This window comes from Megachile rotundata, chromosome 6 (assembly GCF_050947335.1).
Source record: "Megachile rotundata isolate GNS110a chromosome 6, iyMegRotu1, whole genome shotgun sequence".
NCBI lineage: Eukaryota > Metazoa > Arthropoda > Insecta > Hymenoptera > Megachilidae > Megachile > Megachile rotundata.
Window position 1 is genome coordinate 10,668,026 of NC_134988.1, and position 17,867 is coordinate 10,685,892.

At 38.0% G+C, this 17,867-nt stretch overlaps 1 protein-coding gene across 24 annotated transcripts in view; it reads left to right on the forward strand.

Annotated features, from left to right (window-relative positions):
* The window catches only part of by (focal adhesion protein tensin), a 324,342-nt gene that overhangs the window by 289,722 nt on the left and 16,753 nt on the right, over window positions 1–17,867 (forward strand). For 20 of the 24 annotated variants that reach the window (XM_012285026.2, XM_076532350.1, XM_076532344.1 and 17 more), the window contains one exon: window positions 17,072–17,355. In XM_012285026.2, coding sequence (XP_012140416.2) covers window positions 17,072–17,355 — 284 coding nt within the window. Of the gene's footprint in view, window positions 1–8,992; window positions 9,136–12,246; window positions 12,401–17,071; window positions 17,356–17,867 lie in introns of those variants that run through there. The other 4 variants (XM_076532351.1, XM_076532353.1, XM_076532352.1 and 1 more) reach the window with 4 other exon arrangements.

A 17,867-nucleotide genomic window follows, 5' to 3' on the forward strand; every position in this document is an offset into this window, starting at 1 on the left:
AGTAAAAAAGTATTTCCAGCATTGTACGGTGTCGACGCGAGTAGCATCGATGTGTCAAGATACACCTTGTATATTTTACAAGCCGCGTCCAAAGTAGGCTCTCGTGTCTGCGAATGGAAACCGAACCGCTAGAGGGTAAAATCATGCGCGCAGAATAGAGACTTCTGTTCCAAAATTGGTAAATCAGCCTGTCGCCGGTACTCTCGCTCCGAGAAACAGGGTCCGTCGACCGCTGGAAAGTCTGTTCCTGGAAAGTGATGGCCGGCTGGTAATCTTTGGAAAAACGAACCGTAGATGGAACTCGGCGACGATTTCCGTTCCTCTCTCGAGAGATTTCACCTCTGGACGCCCGTTAAAGAGGATGCCGCTTGTCGATATTGTCAAGCCGAACGTCATAATTATACCGCTTTCTTCTCGCGATTTCTAGTTCGCCTGCGACCATTTACGTTGTCGTAGACGGTAATATCTCCTAAGAGGAACAACGCGATCTCTCTTCGGGTTTGTGCCACGCGAAGCCGCTTTCAATTTGTTGAGTTCAACGTCGCGATGCTGACCTCTGGCCCGGGTTCGAGCTGCCGGCGCAGTCTCACGACTCGTTTGAAGCATCGTTAGATACCGGTCGCGAAGCTTGTTCGGATGCTTTCGAACTTCACAATTTTACACAGCTTTTTTCTTGCTTAATATGGACGGTAATTGGGAGAGTAACTGTTATCGAAGGATCTAATTGCTTAGGTTGCTTAGATCCAATGGAGACGGAAGTTTAACCCTTCACGTACTTTGACGAGTCGATAAATCTCCCTCGTGTTTTTATCTGCTTCAAGTTTATGTCCAATTATAATTTAAGCGCCCTGGAGACATTTTAACTTTCTTTATTTGCCACACTTTAATGGTAGCCTACGTCAAATGTCTCCAGGACAATATTTTTGAAAAATTATTTTAAAAGCTCTTTATGCTAATTTACGAGATAATTCAAAGAGTGTGAACATATACATAAAACAACAGTTATGACACATTTAATATTTTCTTCTGTGTGATGATTATTAAAACAAGTACCTTTATGTAAATTTATAAAATAATTCAATGAGTGTGAACATACACAAAAAATAACAATTATGACACATTTAATATTTTCTTTAGTTTGATAATTATTAAAACAATCACATTTATGTAAATTTATAAAATAATTCAACAAGTGTGAACATACACATAGAACAACAATTATGACACATTTAATACTTTCTTTAGTTTGATAATTATTAAAACAATCACCTTTATGTAAATTTATAAAATAATTCAACAAGTGTGAACATACACATAAAACAACAATTATGACACATTTAATACTTTCTTTAGTTTGATAATTATTAGAACAACCACCTTTATGTAATTTTATGAAATAATTCAACAAGTGTGAACATACACATAAAACAACAATTATGACACATTTAATACTTTCTTTAGTTTGATAATTATTAAAACAATCACCTTTATGTAAATTTATAAAATAATTCAATGAGTGTGAACATACACATAAAACAATAATTATGACACATTTAATATCTTCTTCTGTATGATAATTGTTAAAACAACCCCCTTCGTCACACACTGTGTAAGCACCCTTACAGTATTAAAGTGTGAATAGTTCTGACTGACGCATCTGATCAATAAAATCTTCAGAACATCTGCAGCTCCGAATTACCTACAAATGTAAAAATGGAAAGATAAAAGTGAAAAATGAATCGTGGATTATCGTAAATCGCGGAATTAAAGGGGAATGACTCATCGGCAGTAAATCGAGATCAGCAGTGTTTGTCTGAGCACAACTACTGATTCTCGCGTCCGTCCGAGCGTATCGTGGCTATTTCTACTGTCGGCCAACTGACGAGGAGGACAGAGCGAAAAGTTGGTCAGCTATCGTTGGCAAGTGGTATTCCTAGGCCGATCTAGGACAAGGACGCGTGCACGAATCGTGCGTGAGCCATGACACCTTGCGTGGATGCACGAAAGAGTCACAGAACGATCAAATGACCTTCCTCGTAGAACATCGAATATCCTTCCTCGTAAAACATCATCGAATTCAAATAAAAAATGAATAAAATTGATTTATCTGAAAAAATAGACGACTTGCAGCAATTTTTAGAACATTACTTTTAAAACGTAATCGAAAAAGATGGAAGACACGTTTTTTGTGAAGCAATACTCCTGGTGACGTATCGATTCCGAACGAATGCCTCTGTTCGAAGGGGGAATTATTTTTAACCGGTCCGTTGAGAAACAAAGCGGCGTACACCGTGCAGGCTGACTCTCAAAAATCGTTTCCACGGCTCGACCTCCGGAGCCTTTTGTTCGGGTCCCTGTCGAAGAAATTGTGCGGCGCAATCAGAAGAGAAAACGTTCCCCGTTCGGAGTGGATAGTGAGAGACAAGGATAGGGAGAAAGGGTTGAGGACAGAGAAAACAGAGACAACAGCCCATTGTCTTGTCGCTCTGGCCGTACGTCTTCCTGCTGTTACGTCACCATTGTTTACTCTAACCCCGAGCACTCCCTTCGCGATACCTTCTGTACTTTTATTTCGTCACTTCCATGCCCATTGTGCAACCGTGCGCCCTTTTACCGCAAAGTTCACGACTTGACCTTGTCAAAATGCGTGGCTCGAAGGGAATGTAAGTAGGAGGAGGATCTCTTTGAGGAGGAGGATCTCTTTTTCTGGTTGTGATTTTGGAGGTTTATATTTTTGGAAGTTTTCAAGTTTGCTGCTTTTTTTAATATAAATTATCAGTGATAAGTTCTGAAGGGATTGATATTCCAAGTTTCTGAGGTCTCAAGATCCGAAAGTTCCACGTTTGTAATATTTTAAGTTCTGGAGATCTCAGCTTCTGAAATTTCTGAAGAGTCCAAGTTTCCAAAGTCCTGAGATCCCAAGTTCTCAAGGTTCCAAGGTTCTGAGATCCCAAGTTCCCCAAATTCAAAGATTCTGAGATCCCAAGTTCTCAAGATTCCAAGATTCTGAGATACTATGTTCTCAAGATTCCAAATTTTCTGAGATCCCAAGTTCTCAAGATTCCAAATTTTCTGAGATCCCAAGTTCTTAAGATTCCAAGATTCTGAGATCCCAAGTTCTCAAGATTCCAAGATTCTGAGATCCCAAGTTCTCAAGATTCCAAGATTCTGAGATCCCAAGTTCTCAAGATCCCAAGATTCTGAGATCCAAAGTTATCAAGGTTCCAAATTTTCTGAGATCCCAAGTTCTCCAGATTCCAAGGTTCTGAGATCCCAAGTTCTCAAGATTCCAAGATTCTGAGATCCCAAGTTCTCAAGATTTCAAGATTTCAAGATCCTGAGATCCCAAGTTCTCAAGGTTCCAAGATCCCACGTTCTGAACATTCTTAATTCCCAGTAGCTCAAGTTCCCACAACGACAAGTTCTCAGTGTCCCAAGTTCCACATTTCTAATATTTTAAGTTCTGAAGATCTCAGTTCCTGAAATTCCTGAAGAGTCCAACCTTCCAAAGTCCTGAGATCCCAAGATCCTGAGATCACAAGCTCCCAAGATTCCGAAACCCCAAGATTTGAACATTCTTAATTCCCAGTACCTCAACTTCCCAGAACCACAAGTTCTCAATATCCCAAGTTCCTAGTATGAATGTGGATCCTAGTAGGATTCCTAGTAGGAATGTGGATCCTACATTCCTTGTATCCCAAGTTCTCAAGATCCCAAATTTCAACAATCCCAAGTTCTCACGATCTCAAACCACCATTCTATTAATTTCGAAGCTATAGGATTTCCAGCTTTTCAACTTCCTAAATTGTAAGTCTTCAATTCCCGAAATTCTCAAGTTTCAAATCCTCGAATTACCAGTTCTAACATTCCTAATTATCGAGTTCCCAGATTTGCGAGGTTTCGAATTTCGAGATGGTCAAATTCCACAAGTTCCAATTTGGTAATAGCCAGATATCTGAATATCCATTAACTTTGAATGTCCATCAGAAATATCCACCTTTCATCTATCTTCACAAATGTCATCTTAATTATCCACTTGAAATGTCCATCTTCACCATCCATTTTAAATGTCCATCTTCACCATCTACTTTAAATGTCCACCTTTACCTAAAACTTCCATTTCAGCAAATTTTCAAATGCATTCTATTCAAAAGATCATTTTCATCTTCATTGTATATAACGAAGAAGACAAAGATGACTTGTCCAAAGCACCGAAGGCAAAGCTGATTTGTAAGTCCGTGCACAATGAGGACTCTCTGCGATCTAGTTACTTCGTGCAGTGCATTTATGTAAATTTCACGTGACATATGAGCCCATTACGCCGTATGACCTCTGACTCGAAACGGGTTATTATTAGGCTACCGTAGTTCCAGCTACGTCCCTTCTACTTATTTAACACAGATCTGTCCGACAACTGAGAACGGTACACGTGTATGCATCGAGCTGAACGAGCGAACGTGATTAGTAATCGTTACGAGTGTCACGTATGATTCTCGTGAATGCATGCTGGCATACTGAAACTTACGTATGTTGCTTATACATCGAGGCACGCGTCTTTTATTGCTACTTCGACGATCGGTTACGTGATCTGTAACAAATCGGAAATGATAATGCATGATAATGATACTTACAGGGTATCATTAGTGGAGTACTTTGTTGCGATGGTTTCTTGGAAATTTACTGGCTTAGGTTAGGTTACGGTTATTTGTGCTTATTTCTGGGGGAAATGGGATTCCGTTTGTGGGACCAGGTTTCTGGTTTGTGGGATTGATGAGTGAGGGGGATTATTTGGGTCACGTGGGATTGGGATTAAGGTAGACTCGAGTTATAATTTTTCAAGGATACTAATTTTTGAATTTCAAGATTTCCAAAAATTTAGTTTTTCGAATTTTCTAATTTCCAAATTTTTGAATAACTAAATTCTCAAATTTCCTAATTTGCAAATCTCTACTTCCTCAAATTTCTATATTTTCAAATTTCTATAACCCCAAATTTCTACATCCCCAAATTTCTATAATCCCAAATTTCTACACCCTCGAATTTCTACGCTTTCAAATTTCTATATTCCAAAATTTCTACACCCCCAAATTTCTATGATCCTAAATTTCTACACCCCCCAAATTTTTTACATTTCCAAATTTCTACACCCTCCAATTTCTATATTTCCAAATTTCTACACCCCCCAATTTCTTTATGCCCAAATTTCTACACTTCCAAATTTCTATAATTCCAAATTTCTACACCCCCAAATTTCTACGCTTTCAAATTTCTATATTCCAAAATTACTACACCCCCAAATTTCTATGCACCTAAATTTCTACACCCCCCAAATTTTTTACATTTCCAAATTTCTACACCGCCAAATTTCTATATTCCCAAATTTCTACACCCCTAAATTTCTACACCCTCAAATTTCTATGTCCCAAAATTCCTACGTCATCAAATCCCTATATTCCTGAATTTTCACCCTCTCAAACCCTCCTAGAGTCTTACACCCTCAAATTCCCTAATCTCCATGTCCTCAAATCTTGAAAATTCCAGAAATTCGAAAATTCTACTCCCTCAACTTCTTCAATCCCTAAATCCTCAAATCTTGGAAATTCCTAAAAATTCAAAAAATCTTCTACTTTCCTAAACGAGCAGATTAAATCTCGAGTGTAAATAGCAAGGAAATTGCAAGGTATCATCATAATTAGCAGTCATCGCGTGCGACGATCGAACACGCATTCCGTAGCATAGATGCGTATACCGCGTTATGGCACGTGTCCTTAGCGAGCGTCGATTCTTAGCTGTGCGTGTGCGTGGCCTTTCAACGTGTCCCGATCGTACCGGTGTATGATGAATTATTAATTGCCGGCCATTCATTTGCACCGAGCCGCTACCGGTCTCCGATTCACGCCGATCTCGATTAAAATACCGCGTATCGCAACGCGTTACGCGGCGCACGCTTTCAAAGAAACGATTGTGCCCACATAAGGCTAAGTTGTACGTAATTACGCTCGATACCCTGAATTACTCCGCACTTTAATCACCGAGGTATTTTAAGGGTTGAGTAATTAATTTGCTGGCGCAATTTTATTCGTGAATGTTACGAAAATATGGCATATGAATATGTTTGTAAGACCATGTGTGAAAGGTAGAGAGGGTGTTCGGAACTGTGAGGGGTGCATATTAATTTTTATTACTGCAGGGTGTAAGAGTATTCTGTAACGAGTGCATGCAAATTAGAACCGAGGGTGCATATAAATTTTGAATACTCATATGGGATACAGAGTTTAATATTAGAATTTTTCTGACTTAATCGAGGAAACTTCATATCAAAGTTACGTAGTGAATTTTTAACCCTCGTTAGGAATATTAATTTTGAACTGTTATAAAATATTTATAGTCCTATATTAAATATTATAAATATTATACTAAATGTTAGAAATATCCAAATGAACATATTGGTTATATAAATATTTATTAATAACAGCAAAATATTTTGAACACAAGAAGCCCCTCTTTTTATTAATTTTTAATTAGAATTTTTCGGACTTAATCAAGGAAACTTCATATCAAAGTTACGAAGTGAATTTTTAACCCTCGTTAGGAATATTAATTTTGAACTATTACAAAATATTTATAGTCCTCTATTAAATATTACAAATATTATACTACATGTTATAAATATTTACATAAAAATATTGATGATATAAATATCTATTAATAACAGTATTATTTTTTGAACAACCAAAGCGCCTTCTTTTATTACTTTTTTAATGCAAATACACTTGAATAACCCTGTTAGAGATCAAGTAAAGAATCAAAACAAAATGAAATGTTTTCCATTAATTTCTCGTTCGTGGAAAGCTAACGAGTAACATCTGAAGACAAATCGTGTCGTCACGTCCTTCTTATACGGCGTAGAAAGCAAAGTACCGAATTTAGTCTTTGGAACACGGCGTGGAGTACCGTTTGCTCTAAGGCTTGGCCGAAACGACGCTCGTGCGTACACGCACGAAATATCGACTCGAACGATCGACCGAGACGAGGACAACGACGAAGCCGGCTTGTGCGAAGCCGAGTGTTGCCGTAGAAGGACTGGCGAGTGGAGGCCAATCGAATCGGTAGAGGGGTCTCTCCGTGAACACGCAATACTCGTACACACAGCCTCGAAAGTACGCCTGGTCTGGGTAAAATACACTTACGCAGGTCAGGAACTTACGAACCACGTGAACGATCTTGTCTCGTTAACAAGAAATCAGAAACCGGCTTTTTATACCTTTACAAACAATGTGGCATCAACAGATACTTTTATGGAGCTTCGGAGTTTCTAGCTTTCCAATTTGTTTAGTGGGTTTTCAAGTTTTTTGGTTTTTTATTTTTGGGGTTGTGGAGTTTGGTTTGGAGTGGGAGGATTTTAGGGTGGAAGGTGGGTTGGATTTCTGATTTCTGAGATTTTGGATTCAGCTGATCTAAGATTTGTGGAATGGCAGGTTTTCTGGATCTCAAGGTTCTCAGATTCCAAGTCCATCAGATATCAAGTTTTCTAGATCTCAAGCTTTCTAGATCTCAAGCTTTCTAAATTTCAAGTTTTCTAGATCTCAAGCTTTCTAAATTTCAAGTTTTCTAGATCTCAAGCTTTCTAAATTTCAAGTTTTCTAGGTCTCAAACTTTCTAAATTTCAAGTTTTCTAGATCTCAAGTTCTCTAGATCTCAAGTTTTCTAGATCTCAAGCTTCCTAAATTTCAAGTTTTCTACATCTCAAGTTCATCAGATCCCAAGTTCCTTAGGTTTCCAAGTTCATCAGATTCCAAGTTCCTTAGGTTCCCAAGTTCATCAGATCCCAAGTTTCTTAGGTTCCTAAATTCATCAAATTCCAAGTTCCTTAGGTTTCCAAGTTCATCAGATCCCAAGTTCCTTAGGTTCCCAAGTTCATCAGATTCTAATTTCTCCACATTCCCAGTTCGTCAAATATTAATTTTCCCACATGCCAAGTTCGTCACATATTAATTTCTCCACGTGTCAAATTCATCAGATCCTAATTTCTCCACATTCCAAATTCGTCAGATCCTAATTTCCTCATATCCCAAATTTGTCAAACATTAATTTCTCCACATGTCAAATTCATCAGGTCCTAATTTCCTCACATCCTAAATTCGTCAGATCCTAATTTCCTCACATCCCAACATCCCTCAACTCAAACTTCCCTAAATCCCATCTTCACCAAATCATAGCTTAAGTCCCAAATTCCCAACCCAAGCTTCCACATTCTCAGATCCCCACATCTCACTCTCTCAAACCATTCCTCAACTTAAACTTCCCTAAATCCAACCTTCACCAACTCGTAGCATCAGTCCCTAACCCTTCAGTCTCCAAATCCCCAACTCAAGCCTCCACATTCTCAGATCTCACACTCTCAAACTCCCAAACATTCCAACCTTCCAAATTCCCCAAATTCTCCACCCTCCTCAACAACTCTTCAAATCCCCAAATTCTCCACCCTCCTCAATAACTCTCCAAATCCCCAAATCCTCCACCCTCCTCAATAACTCTCCAAATCCCCAAATTCTCACCTCCCAAATCTCTCCCAAATGTCTCCCAAAATTTTGAAATCCCAAATTAAACAACCTCCACATATTCCTCCACCAAAATTGTCAATCCATCAAAATCCTCCATCAACGTCGACATCCAACCGCGCCAATAACCGCGTCGATAGACACGAGTACCACGACACGGAAGCTTTGGTGTTCCTCAGAAGCACTTGCAACACACCACGCTTATGTATCCGCCAGATATATCTGTGACAGCGTGTCCGCGTGTTTATTCATCGGCGAATGTGGAGACAGACGAAAAGTTCGGCGTGGCAGCGTAGGAAGAAACGAGGCCTGCCTCCGATGATGATGACGATAGCACGTTCGCTGGTGATGGTGTGACGTAGCCGGGTGGTGGTGGTTGATGCTGATCGCGATGACGGTAGTGGTAGTGATCAGCATCGTGCAGCATTTGCAACGTACAGTGCCGTTTCTGTGCTGCCGGTGAACGGAACACGCGTTTCTTCTCTCCGTCGACTTCAAAGTTTACCGATCTGAATATATCTGAATACCGATGTGAATATTGATCTCCGGCGACTTCATCGACTCGCGATCTCAGGTGACGTTATCTATTCTTATCAAGGTATCGATATCGTATCGTATGATAACAAAATTAGTTCGTATTTTGGTTGAGATGTTTGGGATTGTAAGGGAGTGTTAAAGCAGGGCAATTTGCCCGACGCATTGTGCATTTTTGTCATCGGTCCCAAAAAGAAGATGGTAGATGTCTGGATCGGTGCCCATTGGCGTCCCATGAATCTCTATAAGGCCGTCAAACGAGTAATTCGTCCGAACGTCTCCCTTTCTCTTTCTCTTTCTCCGTTTTGCACGCGTGTGCTCTGCTTCTTTCTCTCACTATACTCTTCGACCCTCTACTTATTTCTCCTCTTTGGTCAAGATAATGGGACCCGTGATGGGCTTGCGTGAATAGAGACGAATGTGCGGAGGTACGTTTACATTTGTTGTCTTTCGAATTTTGTCCATTTTTGAGGTTTGCAATTTTTATTTTCTGGAGATTCAAGGCTTCTTTGTGAGTTCCTGGGTTTTTAAGTTTTTAAACGTTATTTTCTCAAATTCTTAGGTTTCTGAATTTTCAAATTTTGAAAATTTCGCGTCACTCAAATTTCCCAGATTTCCCAAATTTCCCAAATTACTCAAATTTCTCAGATTTCCCAAATTTTTCAGATTTCCCAAATTACTCAAGTTTCCCATATTTCCTCAATTATCTAAATTTTCTAAATTTCCCAAATTTCCATTTTTTTAAACTCACAAATACCCAAATCCCCCAATTCCTAAATTTCGAAATTTCGAAATTTCCAAATCCCCAAGTCCTCAAATCTCCAAATCCCAAATTTCCCAATTTCTCAAATCCCCAATTTCCAAATTTCCCAATTTCTCAAATGCCCAAATCCCCAAATCTGCAAATTCCAAATTTCCCCATTTCTCAAATTCCCAAATCCCAAATTTCCCAATTTCTCAAGTCCCCAAATTCCAAATTTCCCAATTTCTCAAATCCCCAAATCCCAAATTTCCCAATTTGTCAAATCCCCAAATTCCAAATTTCCCAATTTCTCAAATCCCCAAATCTCCAAATTCCAAATTTCCCAATTTCTCAAATTCCCAAATCCCAAATTTCCCAATTTCTCAAATCCCCAAATCCCAAATTTCCCAATTTCTCAAATCCCCAAATTCCAAACCTCCCAATTTCTCAAATCCCCCAATTCCAAATTTCCCAATTTCTCAAATCCCCAATTCCATATTTCCCAATTTCTCAAATCCCCAAATTCCAAACCTCCCAATTTCTCAAATCCCCAAATCCTAAATTGCCCAATTTCTCAAATCCCCCATCTACTCCCCAACTCCCTCTCCAAATCTCCACACCCCAATCTCTCAACTTTCCTCTCCTCACGAAAATTAACTCTCCATCCGTGACAATCGTACCCAAAGAACGCCGGTCAATGGCGAATTTCACTAGTCTCCGTCCACGTGAATGGAGCGAAAAAAGAAGGAAGAAAAACACGCATAAAGAAGGAGCGACTCTCTTAAGAAAGAAAGAGGGAAGAAATGGAGAACCGGCTAAAGCGATGACGTCTTCGTGCGAGAATCTAATTACCATATTCACCTCGATGCAGCAACCTCTCCGCTTTGCGGGCTTATTAATGTACGCGTACACCCTGTTACTCGCGTGAAATTGCTCCGCGAGAAAAAAGAATCACGAGGGTATTCTATGTATCGGGTGGTTTAAGGTGTTTCATAGTTGAGAAAATATGGCACTTTAGAAGAACGTCTGAATATTCTCTTGTGCCGTAAAGATACGCGCACGAGTGTGTGTTCATTAAACAGTGCGAGGCGAAGCTGGATGTTGAAATCGTTGCGCGGGGAAAATGTACACTGTCTGGCAAAAGTTTGAACTTACTCTTTGTGGACGATTCACTTACAAATTATTCTGCTGTCAGTTTTATTTGGATCATAGTTTATCATTTTTATTTGGGTGATAGTAGGTAGTTTATTTGGATGAAGTTTTTCTTTAATTATTAGAGACATTACTTGTGAGGTATTTCCAAATTCAGAAGCAGTCGAGTAGTTTGTAAAGGAGGTATATTTTGAAAGGTACTTTTGAAGATGAAGGTTGTGATATTTTATGTGATAGATTATTTGAATGAAGTTTTTTTTTAATTGTTATTAGAGACATTACTTGTGTACTTCTTTCAAATCCAGAAGCAGTCGAGTAGTTTGAAGACGAGGTATATTTTGAAGAGTATTTTTGAAGATGAAGGTTATGATATTTTATGTGATAGTTTATTTGAATGAAGTTTTTTTTTAATTATTATTAGAGACATTACTTGTGAACTTCTTTCAAATCCAGAAGCAGTCGAGTAGTTTGAAGACGAGGTATATTTTGAAGAGTATTTTTGAAGATGAAAGTTGTGATATTTTATGTGATTAATACTTTCATCTAACGTGGAGTAGTATCTCGTCATTTGGTATTGTTGTTGGTATCGTTATCGTAGTTATAGTCTCTATATTGTTAAACATATAAGAGTAACATTGTGATTCTGCTTTTGTGTTTTTAAAGATATATTTCCTTTTTTAAGGGACATTGAAAAGAGACATTGAAACCTAACATTTTAACAGAGACATTGAACCATTCTTCTGTAGATCTTTATCGAAAAGAATTCAAGCAATTCAAGACTGTAAATTGTATAAAAAATGATACACTAAGAATTAATGTTCAATGACATGAATAACCAGTTTGAACAAATTTGATTACACGCTACAGAGTATATCGATCAAAGTGTCAATTTTTCTCGAACCGGCCGCCTAAAAATAGACACAACGGGAATGAATTGGCACTCGATCAATTCCGTCCTTGACTGTGATCGGCATTTTCGCCGATCACAAAAGGAAACCGCGAGAGATGCAATAACGAAGCTGAAACGTAACCGTTGCGTGGACGTATCATTTGTTGCAATAAATCCGCGAGAATCGTGAACGACTATTGGCCAAAGGCGACACACAACTTTAGATCATCTGCAACGTTCGCAGTTGCAGCTGCGGTTTGCACGCGTTAAGTGTTGCTCGTAGATCGTCACGGTGTACACAGTCGATAAAGTGAGTCTTCCGAGAAATCGTGCTGGAGTTCTTTGAGAGAACTCTGCACGCAATTTTAGGGATACGGAAATGTTATTCCTCTCTGAGACGCCTACGGTCCATGGGAACCATCATCGAACCCCTAAATTTAGCCCGCGAGCGGTTCCTCGAAATATTTCACGGTGGTCTTTAGCTTGACTGACGTGGGAGATTAACGTCTGACGATTGAAAAGGTAACAAGTTTGCATGGGATCGTTTTGGTGATCTTGATTTCACTCGATCAGAGTTGATAATTGATTCACTTGACTCGTCATTCCTTTATCGTATTTTTATGTAACTTTAATGTTATTGATTTTGGACATTATCGCGTTACTGATTAACTGGAATCAGTCACTTTATGTACGATTATCTATTGTGACGTTTGAAATGATTCTTCAAATCTTTTCCTTGAAATCTTAGATTTGACTTCAAACGCTTACTTAAATTTTAAGATCAGAGATTAATACTTCTGCTGATTTTAAAACATGTATCATCGCTTCAAACTCATATTATAGCACTTCTGTCGTTAAGTGATACAAATTCAAAGTGACAGAATGACAAATAACTCTGTTATTTTTAATAACTTCATTTTTAATAACTCTGTTGCTAGAATTTTATTGCATAGACATGACAATTTGTATCATTAATTGGTACATGAGATGATCAAATTCAAAGTGACAGAACGACAAATAACTCTGTTGATATTTTTAATAACTTCATTTTTAACTCTGTTGCCAGAATTTTATTGCATAGATGAAGTCATTCAAAGATTAATTCTTTAATAAAATATAAGAAATTCCATACATAAATGAAATATTTGAAAGACATTGGACTCGATGTCTGACTACGTACAGCTGTTTTCACTTCAGCAGCGTTGAGGACACCCATCAAAAATATCCGCCTTTGCCAAAGAAACAAAAGTTGTTTTTGTACTAGTAAAAATACACTTGACAATCGTTTTATCTCAACTGCGATTCGTTTTTATTCCAAGAGTAAAGACACTCCGATAAAGCTGTATTCCTATTGTAACAGTCGCTTATCGCGGTTCGCAAATATTCGCGGGAGATGTATTGCGCAGTTGCGTTTTTGAACGTTTCAACGCACGGCACCATTTATGTCAGACGTCCAAACAATTCTTGGCATTCTTGTCCCGTATTTTTACTTTCTGTGTGATCTTCATATGTCACAATTTTCGATCACTAAAAATTTAGGAAACTGTATTCAAGTTCTTAAATTAATATTAAATTTAACGATGTAATATTTTATGAGTTAGAAGATTATTTAAAATGTCTAGGTTAATATGAGACATTACTGGACATTACTGATTAAGAAATTCAGACTGGTATCTGAAAGTTGCAAACAGAAGAAAATATTTAACTAATTTGTATAAATTCTTTCATATTTAATAGTGCAAAAATGATTAAAACTTGCAATACATAACTATCGTTTAAATAAAAGATATTTTTCGACCGACCCTAACCTAAAAATATTAGTACCAACCTCAACCTAAAAATTGTTTCCGATCTAACCTAAAAACTGTTCAAAATGAAACAATTAAAATCATAACAGAATTATTTAAAAATCGAATAAATACTAAAAATAATAATATTTATTAAAAATTATTTAAAAATGAGTGAACCAACAAGAGTGTTGTCACAGACAAAATAACGGGAGTGTAAAATAAATAATTGAATCCGCAACGTAATGCAAGCTTGCACAACTTATGTACGGGAGTGTAGACGAGTTCTCGAAGAGCTGGTTGCTGGCGGACCAGCAATAATCCTCTGATCTCGATCGACAAGCAACAGCAACAGGCTGCTCGTTCGCGGTACTCGAGTGTTTCGCATTTGCGCGGGTGTTAAATGCGTTCCATCTGCCATCGATCCAAGGTGGATCGGCCATCATTGAGGAACAGGCTTGCTCTCGCGAGTATAATATATCGGCGAGAGCCGATCGAATAAAAATGATTTATACCTGCCGTGATTCCTCGTGATACCACCGTCGCAGATTGAATTCAGATGAGATCCCTTCTCCGTGGGGTTTCTACACGGTGTCGTTCTTAGAGTGCTTCGAGTGTTGGTAAAAGAAACGTCGTCAAGGAAAGATCGTTTTTACTTGCTTTTTCGAATCGGGAGATGGATTGATCTGTTTGGCAATCTAATCTGCGAAAGTGATGAGCTGCAGATCGATTTTCGTTTTTCGTGAGAAATTTCTGTGAGTTAGATTTTAATGAGGAGGGGATTCAGAAATTTAATTTTGATTATTCCATGTGTAATTTGGAAATGATGGGAATTTTTTATTATTAAAAATTTTTTCATCGAAGACTTGCACTTTTAGATTTGTACTTTCTTATATTTCTAGATCCTCAGATTTCTATATATAGCACTTGGTCAACAGGTTACTGGATCTGTTGATTCCCAGATCAACAAATTCCTGCATTCCCAGAATCCCACATATCCAAATTTCTGGATCCCCAAATCTCTGCAATCGTGATCTCTGTGCATACAGATTTTCAGCTCTCCAGATTTCCACGTTTCCAGCTTCCTATATTCTTAGATCCCTAAATACACAGATCTTCAGCTCCCTACATCTCTAAATACCCTGATCTTCAGCTCCTTATACTCTAAGTACCCACATCTTCAGCTCCATATACCCTAAATACCCACATCAGCTCCCTGTACCCTAAACACCTGCATCTTCAGCTCTCTACACACTAAATACTCAGCTCTTCAAATCTCCAAATAAATATTCAATATAAATCCTATATATCCAAATCTTTATTTGTCCAAGTGAAGATCACCTGCACTACACTCCTATATCTCCATACCCCATATTTTCCCACATCTTCAAATCCCAGTGCCCATATCTGCAGTGAAAATAAACAATAACCTTGAATCGTTAAATCCTGATCTGAATATCTGATTATTATCATTCATTTACCACAAAACCCACGCCGCATCATCTCCTTCTGCTACCAAAAACGATGATACGCTAATATATGTAATGGTTCCGAGTTTATTTTTATCACGGTCAGACTCGATACCAAAAACGTCCACGACTGCACGATTTTTCAACGAGGAAAACGATGTTCACGTGTCGTGAAGTATAAAGAATTGGTCCAGAATCCTACACGATACTTTGATAAACATAAAGCGCCTCTCACACTGTAGAAAAATGATCGACGAGACTACCTACTCGAGCCTAATGGCATGTCTATAAGTACCAGCGTGTTTTAGAGCTCCTTTGTGAATGCACTTTTCCTGCCAGACTATTTTCCCTCCATTTCTGTCTCTCCTTTATTCTTATCCTTTATTATTGTCGAGCGTGAGAAACGGAGTGCAGAACGATTGTGGACCACAGCTGTACGTTGTTTGAAATAATCTGATAATCGAAATTTCATATTGAACTGGAATTATTTGTTAACAGGAATTATCATTAAATTGTGAAATAAAATCTTGATTAAAAATTTCTTTAAATTAAGTGTTATTGGATTTTTACCAAAATTTGATTTTCTTTCAAAATCATTATAGGAGTCATAAATTTTGTATGCAAACAATTTGAGAACACAAATTTGAGCAAATCAAGCAACGAAGAGGCTGAAGATTCTAAATGCAATTCAAGTCCGTAAAATGTATAAAAAATGATACACTATTTCACTGTACACTGCAGAATTATTCAATGTCGTTAATAATCTGTTTATATAAATTTTATTTCACGGTACAGAATATCAAACAATATAAAAAGTGTCCTTGGAAACTTTTGAAGTTATGTCAAATAGTAGCGAACTCCGTTGAAAGCGGTTCCAAATGGAAAACAATATATCTTGCCGCCATTTTGATGGCATCCGATTCCCCTAATCTCGCATGTCTCCTCGCTTTCATCTTTCATTCATCGAGGATCGTAGAAATACTGTTCCCTATCGATTTACCCGGTGATACTCGGTTAGATATCATCCGGAGATGACGATCCTACGACGCCTCTCTATCCTCTTCGGATCTAAGTTGGAATTTCGATCACGAACTCCCGGAAGATGTATTTTTGCCAAGCTCGAACAGGGAAGGACGTTCTCGGAAACCGCAAAGATGGCTGTCGCGTTACGTGACAAGGATTTCTGGAAATCCAAGGGAAAGCCACGATTGCCTCGTTCCGCTTCCATTGGTCGAGCGTGAACTTCGACTTTCCTCGATATCTCGACAACCTACCGCAACGATATTACGTCAGTCGTGAACGGAGAGCACGCGAATTATTCTAGCGTGACACGACGACGTGGATTAGCGTTAAATTGCCGCGACGTTCTGGAAGAAGAACGGACGGTTCTTCAACCTCTCGCAATTAGTCCCCGCTGTTTCATCGGACAAACGATTTACTGTCGATTGTTCTCTCTTAACGAGACGATCTTTTGTTCTCGGGTGTCGATTGCGCGAACAACTTGATTACTGTAAACCTGAGTGTCGTTACAATTATTATTTTAGAAAATTGGCCGGGGTACACTCTCTCATTTTCTATCTCGATATTTCCAAGCTAATGACAAGTTAACACTTAACAGTTAAAATCGAGAGATTCTGCTTCTTATTTCACATCATAAAATTTGTTAAGATCTTTAGAAACATCAATTTTTAAGAAATGTCAATTTTCATGAAGTTAAAGAATTATCTTCATTTTCTAATAAGAATGTTTAGCGTTAATTTTCAGCCTTATCAGAAACGTGATATTTAATGTAATTAACCTTTTATTAAATATATGATATACAAGTTATACCACACCGTAAGTGGTGAAGATCCGATTTATATAAATACCATCTATAAATAAAATGTATAAGTATCCATGTTGAGGAAACTTAATCCGACGATGAAATTTTTTTTCAGAAGGACGGGAAACGCCATTATCACCACCGCCACCTTCAAGTTCCTCCGTTCAAACGTCACCTCGTGGATTGGGTTACACTTGCGGTCCCATAGATGGATCTTTGTACGCTGTGGTACACCAGGGTGCTGCCGGTGGTGCCCGTGGCTCACCATTGACAGTTTCCATGGACAGCGGCATCAGCAGTGCTCCACCACAAAGACCTAGTCCACCCGAGCCAGAACCGGATAACCAGGCTCATGGTGATCTTGATAAGCTACTTCATGATATGATGCTTACTGTCGAGGTACGTTATTTCATCTCGTGTACCATATTTAACGTCGGGACTCATTATCAGATTTAACGAACGTTTTCATTTTGTTCTTTGGTAATCGAGAAAAAGGGTCACAGTTCTTTCTAATAAATGAAAAGTTGTCATACATTAAAATCTGCAGAGTAAGTTACTTGATCGTAACAATGATTTATTTATATTTTGCTTGTGGTAATTCTTAAATGAATAAATGAAAAGTTGTGATACATCAAAACCTGCAGAGTAGGTTGTTTGATAGTAACAATGATTTATTTATAATTTGCTCGTGGTAATTCTTAAATGAATAAATGAAAAGTTGTGATACATCAAAACCTGCAGAGTAAGTTACTTGATCGTAACAATGATTTATTTATATTTTGCTGATGGTAATTAAATGAATAAATGAAAATTGTGATACATTAAAATCTGCAGAGTAGGTTATTTGATCGTAACAATTATTTATATTTTGCTGATCATTTATTCTTAAACATGTACATAAAATTATTATA